The sequence below is a fragment of the Rhinoderma darwinii genome, chromosome 2 (assembly GCF_050947455.1).
Source record: "Rhinoderma darwinii isolate aRhiDar2 chromosome 2, aRhiDar2.hap1, whole genome shotgun sequence".
NCBI classification, from domain to species: domain Eukaryota; kingdom Metazoa; phylum Chordata; class Amphibia; order Anura; family Rhinodermatidae; genus Rhinoderma; species Rhinoderma darwinii.
In genome coordinates, this window is record NC_134688.1 from 206,322,638 (window position 1) to 206,337,613 (window position 14,976).

The window sequence follows — 14,976 nt, forward strand, 5'->3', positions numbered from 1 at the left end:
ACTGGAGCATCATCCGAGTGGTATGCCAATCTGTGGAAGTAATACATACCACTTCCACTAACCTATTCCTCCATTTGGTGAATATTTGCAGATGAATAAAGAGCAGGTTTCTGAGAAAAGTGGAGGGAAAAACTTAGTGTGTTGCATCCTGCCACATTCCCCACACATGATACAACTGACTGCTGTGGTAAAATTTTGTACCCGCCAAAATAAAGGGTTATACCTAGAAGTGGACATGAAATAATGTAATAAAATGATAATATACTATACGATAAGTAATAATGAAGGCACGCAAAGCTATAAGGAGGGCACCACACTCTACAGTGAGAAGCACGAAGCTCCTTCTAGTCAGACAGACAGAAGGCGGGAAAAAAGGGAGGTCCGACCCTGACACAGGAGGACGCTCCGCCATCACTTCCTTTCCAGCTTTCCCCTCCCCGCTGCTTCCACATGACACTGAGCTCTGCACCCTCATAGCAGAAGGGAAGAGAGGACACCCCAGTACGCGCCTCGTCTCCAGCCACAGGACCGCGGTCCTCTCCACTGCATTCTTCCCTTCTGCACTGGGCTCACTCCCGGGTGCTCAGCTCCTCTTGAAGCTCTGTCTCTGCACGCAACCGCCATGCCTAACATCGTGCTGTTCAGCGGCAGCTCTCATCAGGATCTCTCCCAGAAAGTAGCGGACCGCTTGGGGCTGGAGCTGGGCAAGGTGGTCACCAAGAAGTTCAGCAACCAGGAGACCAGGTGAGCAGAGCTGGGAGGGTAATGTCCCGTCAGGTTGATGCGTAGCTGCGATTTCTCAGTAGGAATAGACGTGATAGCATTGCATCATCCGCAATGTGAACATGGCCATGCTGAGCCCGGGAGTCACATTGTCCTGTAGCTGCCAGTGTCTCAAGGGGGAGACCCATTCATAAAGATTATGCTCTCTAGCTGACGACCCTAAGTCAACTCCGTAGACGGAACGGATATAGATGGGCGCGCTAATCTCTAGGTAACCTGCAAGTCTCCTATAAATGATACCGTAGAAGTGATGTGTACAGTCTGCATGTTCTACTGCATGTCTCATCACATTTCTATGCCTTCCTTTTTCCAGGCATCTCATGACCTGGTTGTGTTTGTGCTGGGTCAGTGAATGATAAAGTTCTAATTGCTATTAGGGTTACCGCTATGAGTGCGTTTTCCAAGCGGTTTTATAGTGCTACATGGAGCTTTCCTTATTAATTTCCCATTCATTTGGTGAGGCCTGATCAGACCACATGCTTTTACTGTTTGGTTCCTGATCAGCACTGGCTAAGGCTGGAATTTATCGTCTACAGCCCCAGGGGATCTAGAGGGAGAGGGTCTATTATATTCAGTTACTGCTGTTCAACTCAAGTAACCTTCTCAGTCCAGCCACCATTGTAGATGGATTTAGTTATCTTCAGAACTTTGGAAGACATTTTTGTATCGATCTAATCAGTCAGGGCCGAGCAAATCCCAGGAGCCAGGTAGCCAATGCGCTTAGAAATAGGCTTCTGGTGCCTAACGGTTTGGGTTGCTTTCTATTGATGTCTGGCAGTTTCTATTTCCTGGTTACTAAAAAAAAAATCACATAGAAGATATCAAAAATAAATTGATCAATTCAAGGCTGGATTCATGTTTATTTTTTTGTTCTTTATGAAGTTTTTAAAGCCAAATCTGGGAGTGGATACGAAAGACAGGAAAAATCTTTCCTCTACTTTTTTCTTTTATTTTTTAACTTGTTTCCATGCCTGGCTTTGGCTCCAAAAAGCGGCGCCAAAACTGTGTGAATCCAGTTCGAGGGCCTCCTGCACGCGACCATAGCTGTGCGCACGGTCCGTGATTACGGCACGTGTGGGCAGTGGAGTGTCATCTGCGAGCTGTCCGCAATCACGGTCTGTGCAAACACAAGATGCACAGTCTTTTCAACGAGCCCAGACCGCAGTTGCGGACCGTATAATGGCGTCTTACTTTTTTTTTTTTGTGGTTTGGGCTCCCGGCAATGCACGGACAGTGGAAATCACGGTCGTGTGCATTATCCCATAGGATAGCAGGTATTCTATACTATCCGCAATTGTGTATAGTATACGGCTGCAAAACTACGGTCATGTGCATGACGCCTAAGGCTCACAATCTAGTTTCCCGGTTTCATGTACACACAATAGGTAATATCATAGAAAGCTATTATTGTTGTGTTTTGCAGCATGAGAACCAGAGGCCTTGGAGGAAATCCACATAAACACAGGGGAAATGCAAACTCAAGGTTGATGTTGCATTTATTTGGATTACAGCAGTGCTCCAAGATAATTCTTCTGGTCGTGTAGATATCTAATAATATATTTAAGTTTTTTTTGTAATGTATGGGCAATTAATTATTTTTTGCACTAAATGCCCTTTTTTTTCTTGTGTGGATTTTTTTTCAATTTTTTTTAATTTTTTTTAAATCCCATAAAGGGATAGTTTTTCTTTGTTTTTTTTAAATTTTTTATCAACTTTATTTTTTACTTCTAATACAGGGTGATTCAAAAAGTATGGTGCAAAACTAAAGGCCTGTAGTTCAAGTAGCATCAGTGATAAATGGCCAGTGACTGAATCAAAGCAAAACTTGGCTTAGTTGCCCATAGCAACCAATCAAAGTGCAGCTTTCATTTTAAAGAGCCAATTTTGAAATGTGTTTACATATTGTGACGTAATATGGTGACATTGAAGCAAGAAATAGCTTTTTTTTTGCATGGTAGAATTTTCAAGAACGGGGTCTGTGGGAGTACAGAAAAAAGTTCAGAATAAATTTGGTAAATGTGCTCCGCATAGAAAATGTATTTTGCGTTGGGTGAAGCAATTCGAAACCACTGGGTGTTTGTCGCGGAAAAAGTACGGGCACCCCAAAGACTTCGGAAGAAACCGTGAACAGGATTCGAGCCGTGTACGAGCGTAGTCCTTGTAAGTCGACCAGGCTGCAGGTGCCACAAAGCACAGTATGCCGTATTTTAAGAAAACATCTGTGTTGTTAGACATACAGATTGACTCTGGCATTGACTTGCAGGGCTGATTGGAAGAGGATGAATTCGCTGACAGGCTGGTGTGCAGCTGTCTTTCAACTCAGTTGGAAAGGTCAGTCGCCACAATGTTAGAATTTGGCGCTCAGAAAAACCATGTGCCCTTATTGAGCACATGAGGGACTCACCCAAAGTAAATGTGTTCTGTGCAATGAGCAGGCCCAAAGTCCACAGCCTCTTCTCTTTTGCTGAGGATACTATCACTGGCCACCCCTAACTGGATGTTCGCCGATACCTGAATGACACTACCGGAACGTTGGATCTGCCACTCCGGAACGATTCACCAATGTTGTGCTGTCCTCCACGATCGCCAGATAGAACACCCTGCGACTTTTCTGTGGGGCTACACCAAGGACTCTGGGTGTATCTACCCCCCCCCCTCCAGCCCAGAATCTGAAGGCCCTTAGACAATGCATCGCTGAAACCGTGTGTATTCGAGGATATACTGGCACGCATCTGGATGGAACTGGACGACCACCTAGGTATCTGCCGTGTCACCAGTGGAAATCACTTTGAACTTTTGTAGCGTATGGATAAAACTTGGACATAGTGTCTTCATGTTAATAAATTTACGTTCTTGGTTATGACTACCGAGGCTATAATTTTGCACCATCCTTTTTGAATTCCCCTGTATGCTAATACATTACTGTCACTATGGCACATGCTGCTGTAAGGGCAACACTTAGTATGGCCTAACAGCAGGCTTACAGAACAGATGGCACTGGGGTCCTTTCTCGGACCCCAGGGCTGGCTGTAAAGTGTTCCCCCAGTTTCTGATCGGGTCACCAGGAAACCCAGTGACGCGAACTAAAGGGAATCCCCTTTGATCAATGCTGCGTTCACAGACTGCAGCTATCAAAGGGTTGAACACCCGGGAATGGAGTTTCCTTTAATCTCCGCTGCTGTCGGGAGGCAGCTGTAAATAAAGCCTTTTCTACAGAAGCGCCAAAAGACGTCTCTATAGACTCACGACATGCGGCGTCCGCCGTCAAAATGCGTCTGGGAAGGGGCTAAAACAGCACAAGTAGTGTCCATATCCTGGTGGTCCCACAGTTCTTTAAAATCAAGCTCCATCTACAAAGAACACTTGTCCTCCCATCTGAAGTTAAGAACTGGGAGCTGGAAATGCTGCAGTGGAGGGTGGGCAAAATGGTTGCGAAGTCAACGGATGCTAAAGGCTCACCTGCACAGGAGGCTATGGCATCCTACTGTTGCATTAGCAACTGGCACGCCCTGCCTCCCCCGCAGCATTTCCAGACGTCCATTCAAAACTTTAGCCTGGAGAGGTCGGCGTTCTTTGTAACTGGAGCTACACTTTAAAGGAAACCCTTCACTAGCCCATACATGTGCATCATGTAATAGTCACTGCCACACAGACCTTGTCACTTTAAACTGTTTCTAGCCTCCTTTTCCGTTTTTTAGGTCTCGGTGTCGTTATGTTTGGCGCCCGATATGTAAATTACCCCCTGTGCTGTCAATGGGCTGTTTCTTTTCTTGGAAAGGGCAGACGGGCATGATACTTGGCGCTCTAAAACTGTCAAATCTGCTACGGACAGTGTTAGGGTGGCTTGTGCCGTGTAATCAGTCTTTCCTTCACTGTCTGACAAGAGCTTGTGAGAGGAGAGTGCGCACAGCGCCAGCGCCACTATGGAACATGAAGAATTAATTCTTCTCTTCTTTTCTGCTGCGCACGCTCTCCTCTCCAGCTCTTATCAGACTGTGAAGGAAAAACTGTGATCTCACACTTAGGCTAAGTTCACATTAACATTGTTTCCCGTTTAGGTTTCTTCCGTCAGAGGAAGAGATGACCGAAAATCCAAGCATCGCTTCCGTTTGAATTACCATTGATTTTAATGGTAATTCTGCCGCAGACTGCACTTTTGCTTCCGTGAAAAAAACTGAAACCTAGCGAATGGAGGCTGAATATGACAAACAAAAGAATTACCATTGAAATCAATGGTCATTCAAAAGGAAGCAATGCTTTCCGTTTAGGTTTCTTCTTTAAGAGGAAGAGCTGACCGGAAATCCAAACGGGAGAGCTCTAACGATATGTTCACACGGCCTATTTTCGTCCGTTTTTCGGGCTGTAAACGGCCGAAAAATCGGTAGCAGAACGCCTCCAAACAAATGCTCATTGATTGCAATGGGAAAAACGGCGTTCTGTTCAGACGGGCCATTTTTTCGCACGGCCGTTTTGAATAACGGCCGTGTAAAATAACTGCCGCAAGACTTTTTTGGAGCCGTTTTTCATACTCTATTGAAAAGCGCTCCAAAAACGGCCGTAAAAAACGCGGGTTGCTCAAAAAACGTCTCAAAATCAGAAGCGGTTTCCCTTAAAAGCAGCTCCATATTTTCAGACGTTTTTGAGTTTGCGTGTGAACATACCCTGAATGTGAAGCCTTAGTCTGCTGTATTCATGAGTTGAACACTCATTCTGTTGTGCCGTTTGGCTAAGGGCCTGTTCACATCACCATTCGCTTTCTGTCGGAGGTTTCCGTCGGGTGAACTTCGCAACGGATAGTGAAACTGAAAGCACAGCTTCCGTTTCAGTCACCATTGATCTCAATGGTGATGGAAACATCGCTAATGCTTTCCGTTCGTCACCATTCCGGCTGGTTTCAGGTATTCCGACGGAATCAATAGCGGAGTCAACCGCCCCCCCCCCCCCCCCCCCCCCGTAAAATATAGAACATGAAAGGTGAACTCTGGTGTGCAAGCACCTCCCTTTTTTTTTTTTTTAAATACATACTGGGCCACATGTAACAAATCAACGTCTCAACACTCCAACCATTGCTAATGCTATACTGAACCATGTGACGGGAGTTCTTCTTCAGTGATGCTATCTTTTGCTAAATGCTTAATTAATTGATTCACATGAGCTAGGGTAACTATGAATGTAAACCTTGTATGAATGGGAGCTGCCTGCTTGTAGCCTGATCTGTCATATCCGCTTGCTGCTGCATCCTCATCATGCTTTCGCAGTTAGGCCATGGACAGAACAAGCAGAAATAATGCGCCGCAAAATTCGCAAGGGTGAAATCCATGGCGACAATTCAGCTTCAGTTTTCCAGGATAAGGAACACAGGACACCGCATTTTTTTTGCTGGTTGGTTTGACTGTTTTTCTCAACATATCTGTAAAATATGTGACTACAAAAAATACCAGGGATGTCATGTGTTTTTTCTTAAAAGCCAAAAAAATAGATGCCACAAAAGTGTGTGAAGGAGGCCTTATAATTTTCTTCCTTTTTAGAATTCATTGGCTAAAAAAACATGATACATCAAACACTGCACCAAACTCTCTGAATTAGGCCTAATGGTAGTTGAATCTGAAGTTTCAGGCTTCTGAGAAGTTAGAATTTCTTAGAAGTTGCCTTGGTATTGTATGTGTTGGCTTTTTGCCTGCCAAGACTATCACCGTTAAGAATAATTTTTAAAGGAGCAATCAGTCATCTGTTTGGCAATGGATCCCATTAACTTCTCAAAAGATTCAGGTTTTTGTTATTCCCAAAACTGGCACATGACAAAGAAATAACTAATGCAAGTGTGAGCAGAGCCTAAGAAACACTCTTCACCGGTTCAGGACCGGGCTATTTTAAACCTTCAGGACCAGACACCGTTTAGCCATTTTTAGCACACGTTCGTTAAACGGATATCACTTTATTTGTTGGCTAGTGACATAATTTGTGTGTGTTTTTTTTTTCGTAGACCATGCTTATCTTTATGCACTTTTTATTTTTTTGCTCTTAGAATTTCTAGGCTTAACGTTTGAAAATAGTAAAAAAAAACAAATTTACACTTCAGCTATTTTTTTCTGGTTATTTAGTTTTACCCTAAAATAGACCTTTTTATTTGTGATCATCAATGTTTACCGTAAATTTTGATATAGCTAGCGTTACGACAAATTACTAAAGTGGTTTTCCCAGAAACCTTTATGACCTATCCACAGGTTGTCATAAAAGTCAAATGTGGGACCCACCACTGGGACCTGCGTCTATCTCTAGAACGGGGCCCCCTAAACCCTGTTCTACCTTTTTCTGCTCCCTCTTCCTCCCCGCCACTTACCGACTATATGGTCGGGAGTTAGGAAAACTGCGTAGCTTGCTGCGCTGTTTCTGTAACTCCCATACTAGTGAATGGCCGGTACAGAATCCACGTAGCTTTCGAGATACGATGTTTCCGTAACTACCATTCAGTTCTATGGGACTTACAGAAACAGCGTAGCTCAGCGGCTCCTAATTCATGGTAGAAATTCACCTGCTTCTGCCACAACACGGCGTCAGAACAGGGTTTAGGGGACCCTGGTCTAGAGATAGGAGCGGGTCCCAGAAGTGGGACCCGCATCTATCTGACATTTGACGTATCCTGTAGATATGTCCTAAATCGCCCTAATGGGGAAAGTTTTTTTTTTTTTTTTTTTTTTTTTTTTTTTTTTTGTTTTTTTTGCACTTTATTTTATTTCTTTAATTTTTTATTATGGTCTGTCTAAAGTTCAGAAAAGACCTTTTGGGGACTTTATTATTTTTTTTTAATCTTTAACTCTGTTTCCACTAATTGCAGCCCCAGTTACAGGGGAAATCCACCCCCTTAGGTCTTATGCAAACGGCCGTAGCAGCAAAAGCTGCTTCTATCTTCTCCGGGTCCCCTGAAGTCACAGACTTCCGGAGACCTGATGTTCATCTGCCCGATCGCTCGGGCAGCAAGCTAAAGCCTGTGACGTAAATACTCTATGGCGTGCGTCTTAAGGACCCCCAACTGCTGGACGTTTTATGTACAGCCGGCGGTCGGGAAGCAGTTAAAGGGGTTTTCCACCTTCTGATGACCTATTCCCCGGAAAGGTAATCCGTACATGATCTGTGTGGGTCAGACACCCGGGCCCTGCACAGAGCCGCTGGTCCGGTGCCTCTGTGCACCAGACATACATGCCGGAAGCTGTTGGCTCCAGCCACGGAATAGCGGCTGAGTGCAGTACTGCAGCTCTGCTCCTATTCAAGTGAATAGGAGCGGACCTGCAGTACTGCAGCACGGCCGCTATGCTACGTACGGAGCGAACTGCTTCTCGCTCTGTACGTAGCATTATGTGCCATAACAGGCTACCGGAGCGGCTCATCGGTGCGGGGTCTGGGTATCGGACCCGCACCGATGATATACTGATGACCCATCCGGTGGATAGATCATCAGTTGTCATAAGGTGGACAACCCCTGTACAGGAAACCTTTTAGCAAGATCTCCAGCAGCCCCATAAAAAGGTGAATGGGAGTGGTGTACTGCTCCATTGACATGGGGTGCTCTGGGACCCCTGTTATCGGAATTGGTGGGTATCCCAGTGGTCGGACCCCCACTCATTAGGCTTTATCACCTGTCCTGTGGATAGGTGATAATTTATCATTATGAGAGAACCCATTTAAGTGCTTCAGGTTCTCCTCACTGAATGCTGCCATCGCCTCCTCTCTGATATGAGTGATGGCTCTAGCGGTCTCCTGATTGGAGGTTTCTAAGTTAATACAGAATACAATGTCTCCTCACTGATGGCATGGACGTTACATGACTTGTCAGAGCTCACAAGCAAGAGATATGGGTTTTCTGTTTTTGCATTGCCACTAGCCGCTTATACTTTGTTTTATTTCTTTATCTGAGACCGGAAGAAAACCCACATTTTTGCACTTATTCGCCAATGTGTGCATAGAATCAGAATAAAACCCCATCTACATATACCAGAAACTATCTGCGTGGAAATCAGGTCATACTGCAGATTTTTTTTTTTCCACCGTGTCTGTACTTAACCTTAGGGTATGTGAATACGGTGCGGTCAAATCGCAGTTAATTATCACAAAATTGCCAGCAGGTTTTGCAATACCGCAACAGTGATATTTGACCGCACTGTCTGACTAGAACATTATTATTTTTAGTTTCTCTGTGTATACTGGAGACACCTGCCTAGGGGCCTGCGTCCGCTTCAGTTTACCTCCAGCATGTTGAAGAAAAGCCAGAGGCAAACTGATGCTAGAATGGATTCCATAGTTTCTATGGGATCTGTTCTGGCACGGAGGACATCCGTTGTGGCGCCGGACCTCCCTGGGAGCCGGATCTAAAAACGTTACCTGCAGAGTTTTTGGTTCCGGCTCCCATGGAGGTTCGGCGACGTATCTTATCTAGTTTTAATGGTGGCCGGATGAACGCTGGGTGCTGTCTCATCCACCTTCAGGCATCACCCAGCGGGAAGGTGGATGTGAGCTAGGAGTGGAATCCCCGGTCATAGCACTGCTGGTGATTCCGCTCCAGATGGAGACCATAAAACCCTCCCACCCAGGGCCAATCTTGGGGATGTGCGACCTGTGCCATTGCACATGGCGCATCACCCCTGCATGTGGAAGGGGGTGCTCCGCTGGCTCCCTTCCCCTGCTTGTTTCAGAAGCGCCCAGACCCGGCGACTCGGCAGTCTCTTTTCTGCCCGGCCGCTTCTTCACTCAGTGGCGGCGCTGCTGTTGCCGCTAGCAGCCGCTATGGCTACTACGACATCAGGCATGAGGGCGCCCATCAGGACAGGTGATGGGATCCCCCCATGGCCTGTGGCGCTGCTAGCAGCCGCTGCATCTGCTACAGCGGTAGCGATGCTCTATCTTCTAGCACCACTGTAGCTCCTTGAAGGAGCGTAATCCCCGTGTGGCCGGGGATTCCGCTCCTGGAGCACTCCGCTTGACGTGTCTGTCCATATATGGACTGTGACCTCAGGGGCAACTCCTGAAGCGGAATCCCCGTCCACAGCGTTGCCAACTCTGTGACCGGGGATTCCACTCCAAGATAAGCCAGTTACGTCACTGTCCATAAAGGGACACTAACGACGGGCTTCTCCTGGAGTGGAATCCCCGGTCACAGAGTCGGCAACGCTGTGTACGGGGATTCCGCTTCAGGCGCTGCCTGCAAGTGGGCTGTGCGGCGCTGCCTTCAAGTGGGCCATTATATCCAGAGGGCATTGCGGCATTATCTACAGGGGCATATGTGGGGGGGGGGGGCTGTATGGCACTATCTAAAGGGGCCACTGCGATATTATCTACAGGGGTGTGTGGCACTATTTATAATGGGTGGCACTATCTAAAGGGGCCACTGCGGTATTTACAGGGGGTGTGGCATTATATACAGAGGGCACTGCGGCATTAGCTACAGGGGGTGTGGCACATCTACTGAGGGCACTGTTGCCTATAGACATTTACTACTGTGTAAAAATAACAAATCTTAGGCCTCATGCACACGACCGTAGCCATGCGCACGGCCGTGATTTTCGGGTCGGCCGGGGGCGGAGTGTCACCTGCGAGCCGCCCTGAAAGCATGGTCCGCGCACATGGCCGCGGCCATTATTTGATATGAGCCTGGACCGCAGAACACAGCCGTAATAAGACCTGCCAGTTCTTTCTGCGGTTTGGGCTCCTGGGCCATGCACGGACCGCGGAAACCACGGTCGTGTGCGTGGCTCCATAGGAATGAATGGGGCCGTAATTCTCCCGTGGATTTTCGGGGGAATTGTGGCCGCAAAAGCACGTTTGTGTGCATGGGGCCTTACTGACTGCTTATTGAAGTGTGGGGGTTTTTTTTTTGGTGTATTGACTCTTTTTACATGTCATGCATTTGCTATCTACTGCGAAAGTATAAATATTCAGATCAAGTAGTACTGTGAACTGATAGGAACGTGTTCTTCTACGCTAGTAAATATTAGTTTTTAAGCAAGGATCCCGGGTGCCTTTGGTTGTTCACACAAGATTAGTGTCACAGGACCCGCAGCCGATCCTAAGAATTCATTTTACACAAATCTGATGGCATTTGTGCAAACTGAATTAAAAATTTACATTTTTATGTTATCAGTGTGTACTAATGCTTGGCATAGTGTTGTTGTTTTTTTTAAAGAAACTTTTAAAATGCATTAAATTTAATAATTGAACAAAAAAAATAATAGCATCCTTGACCATGATACTTTAACCCCTTCCCTCTTTAGCCACTTTTGACCTTCCTGACCGAGCCTCATTTTTCAAATCTGACATGTGTCACTTTATGTGGTAATAACTCCGGAATGCTTTCACCTATCCAAGCGATTCTGAGATTGTTTTCTCGTGACACATTGGACTTTAAAGGGGTTTTCCAGAAGTAAAAAATAACTTTTTTAATTAAACGAAACAATAAAAAACATTTAACTTTGTAATGTACTTACGTTTGATTTGCTGGATGTATCGTCGTATCCCCTCTTCCGTCACGTGACCGCTTGTCCATGTAAAATTTGCACTTCCTGTGCATACCCGTCCATTCGCGCCTAACTTCCGGTTTGCGGCTTCCGGTTTTCACAGTGTACGGTTACGTCATAAATGACGTAACTGTACCACGTGTTTTCTCAATCTGCTTAGAGCATGCGTGGTTGACACTACCACGCATGCTCTGTTAAATTATATGGCTGCGTCTTCAGCAGCAGTGTTTCATTGCGCATGCGCAAGTTTTAATATGTGGTGTCTGTGTGCACTGTGACGGCCGTGTCTGCCGTAGCTCGCTCTCTCCTTCTCCTCCTCACAGTCCGAAGCGTATGTGGGGAGGAGGAGGAGGGTGTTTATTTGCTCACTGTAGGAGCGGAATCCCCAAACCCGGGATTGAGGATTCCGCTCCAGGAGAAGTCACAGACTTCACTGTGTCCATATATGGACACAGTGACTTCTGAAGCGGAATCACCGGCGACTTGGCAGGGGATTCCGCTCCAGGAAGAGTCACTGACTTCACTGTGTCCATATATGGACAGTGACGTCAGGGAATTCTGAAGCGGAATCCCCGCCGATGTGGCCGGGGATTCCGCTCCAGGAGAAGTCACTGACTTCACTGTGTCCATATATGGACAGTGACGTCAGGGACTTCTGAAGCAAATCCCCGCCGATGTGGCCGGGGATTCCGTTCCAGGAGAAGTACCTCACTTTACTGTTCATATATGGACAGTGAAGTGAGGGATTTCTCCAGAGCCGTCCCCTACAGGAAAGTACGGAGGGTGGCATTGCCTACAGGGGGGGGGGGGGGGGGGGCTATGTGGCATTACCTACGGGGGGGGGGGGGGGGCTGTGTGGCATTACCTACGGGGGGGGGGGGGGGCTGTGTGGCATTACCTACGGGGGGGGGGGGGGCTGTGTGGCATTACCTACAGGGGGGGGGGGGCTGTGTGGCATTACCTACAGGGGGGGCTGTGGCAGTATCTATAGAAGGTAGTGTGTGGCATTATCTACAGGGGGCAGTGTGTGGCAGGAAATTGACAAATGAAATTCATCCGTTTTTAAAACGGACAAGGAAAAAAATGGGTGCAAAACGGGTTAAAAACGAAAGCATGGCCCGGAACGGAACAGATGCAAAACGGCCGAGAAAACTGACCAAAAACCGCCGTTTTTTAATAGGCCGACACTCAGACCCTCTCGTGTGAATAGAGCCTAAAGGTAGTTGATGACGCGCCGTGTCTTTACACAGTCGAAAGTGCTATCTTAGCAAAGACATGGAGCGTCATCAATCACAGAACACGCCCCCTCCTCTGACAATCTCGTCGTCCACACCTCATCCTTCTTCACACTTGTAGTTCCCGCAGTGTGTGTGTGTGTGTGTGTGTGTGTGTGTGTATATATATGTGTGTGTGTGTGTGTGTGTGTATATATATATATATATATATATATATATATATATATATATATATATATATACATACATACAAAATTTTATATATAAAAATAGTGAGACACACTAAGGCCTCATGCAAACGACCGTAGCCATGTGCACGGCCGTGATCTTCGGGTCGGCCTGCCCCGGAGTGTCACCCGCGAGCCACCCGCAAATCGCGGGCCGTGCACATGGCCGCGTCCATTATTTTCTATGAACCTGGACCGCAGAACACGGCCGTACTAAAATGTCCATTCTTTCCGCGGGGTCCAGGGTCCTGGGCCTAGCACGGACCTTGGAAACCACGGTCTTTTGCATGGGCCCATAGAAATGAATGGGGCCGCAATTCTCTCGTGGATTTTCGGGGGAATTGCGCCCACAAAAGCACGTTAGTGTGTATGGGGCCTTACATACATTTATAGTAAATTATGTAAAAAAAAAAGAAACGTTTTACCATTGTTTGGAGTAGTGTTTGGCGTTTGCTTCACTGTAAGGCCCTGTTCACACAGTTATTTGCAGGCAGAAAATTCTGCCTCAAAATTTCGCTTGAATTTTCAGCCAGATTTTGATCTGCCTCCATGCCGTTTGCCACGATTTTCGCCCGCGGGCATTGAGCGCGACGGGCAAAAACGCTGCGAAAAACGCTTTCTCTGCCTCCCATAGATGTCAGAGGAGTAAACGCCCGAAGATAGGGCATGTCGCTTCTTTTTCCCTCAATGGCCGCGGGCAAAAAACGTGGCAAACGGCGTGCAGGCAGGTCAAAATCTGCCTCCAAATTCAAGACAGAATCTTGATGCAGAATTTTCTGCCAGCAAAAAAACTCAGTGTGAACAGGGCCTAATACAGGATCTATTGAAACAGATCCAGCAGCAGGTGAGGTAAATGTGCTGACTGGATTGTGTGTACCAAGATGTCGGACTTAGGTGGAGTGGGCAGACTTAGGGCATGTTCACACTGCCTATTTTCGTCCTTTTTCTGGCCGTAAACTCCCGAAAAACCCGAAGCAGAACGCCTCCAAACATCTGCCCATTGATTTCAATGGGAAAACGGCGTTCTGTTCCGAAGGAGCGTTTTTTGATGTGTTTTTTTACACATAAAAAAACGACCGCGAAAAAGAAGTGCAGGAAGCCTCTTGAGACGTTTTTGGAGCAGTTTTCCATAGACTGTAGTGAAAAAAGCTCCAAAAACGGGAGTAAAAATCGCGATTTGCACAAAAAACTTCTGAAAATCAGGAGCTGTTTTCTCTTGAAAACGGCTCCGTATTTTGAGACGTCTTTGCCTGTGAACATACCCTGACATTTATCAGGCTGTGGAAGGGGCGGGGGAGGGAGATGGGTGCCTGTACTTGGATCAGGGATAGATGGAGGCACAATGGATAATGATGATTATTACGGTGTAAGGGCTTATTCAGACGAACGTGTAATGCGTCCGTGCAATGTGCGTGATTTTCACTCGCCTCGCACGGACCTATATTAGTCTATGGGGCCGTGCAGACTGAGTTTCATGCAGCGTGTGTCCGCTGCGTAAAACTCATGACATGTCCGATATTTGTGTGTTGTACGCGCATCACGCACCCATTGAAGTCAATGGGTGCGTGAAAAATCAATCGCAGCACACGGAAGCACTTCCGTGGTACGCGTGTGATTCGCGCAACAGCAGTAAAAAGTATGAATGAAAACAGAAAAGCACCACGTGTTTATAAACATACAAACGGAGTGTCATAATGATGGCGGCTGCGCGAAAATCACACAGCCGCGCATCATACTGTGCTGACACGCGGAGCTGTTATGTACCTTGTGCGCGCACAAAATGACGTGTTTTTTGCGCAAGCAAAAGGCACGCTGGTGTAATCCGGCCTCAGACAGTGTGCAGGGAGGGAGGAGCGTCTGCCTGTAATCTGGAATTAGAGCAGGGAAGGACATGTGACCATAGAAGGGGCGTGGCAGTATGCAAATAGCTGAGGTGCTTTGGAGGAAGGGGGAGGGGATGCAACTGTCTCCTCAGATGCAGCCGGGGATCATGGGTATAGTGGGTTACAAGACAGGAAACAGCCAGTAAGGGATGTAAACAAACAGCAAGGGATGTAAACAAACAGAAAAAGCAGCAGTCACGATGGAAATCAAACAGAAACTGGTTAGAAGTTTAATAGGGGGTATTAGGGAAGGCAAATCAAGGCTGGGGGACATTTTTTAGAATTTTTTTTTTTTCCTGGACAACCCCTTTAAGTTACTTTAAGTTACTGGCAAAATTTGCTC

General features: G+C 46.7%; 1 protein-coding gene across 1 annotated transcript in view; it reads left to right on the plus strand.

The window, feature by feature from the left end:
• The first annotated feature begins 358 nt into the window (after window positions 1-358).
• The window catches only part of PRPS2 (phosphoribosyl pyrophosphate synthetase 2), a 97,152-nt gene continuing 82,534 nt past the window's right edge, over window positions 359-14,976 (plus strand). The window contains exon 1 of the mRNA XM_075852759.1: window positions 359-744. Coding sequence (XP_075708874.1) covers window positions 623-744 — 122 coding nt within the window. The 5' untranslated portion in view covers window positions 359-622. The remainder of the gene's footprint in view (window positions 745-14,976) is intronic.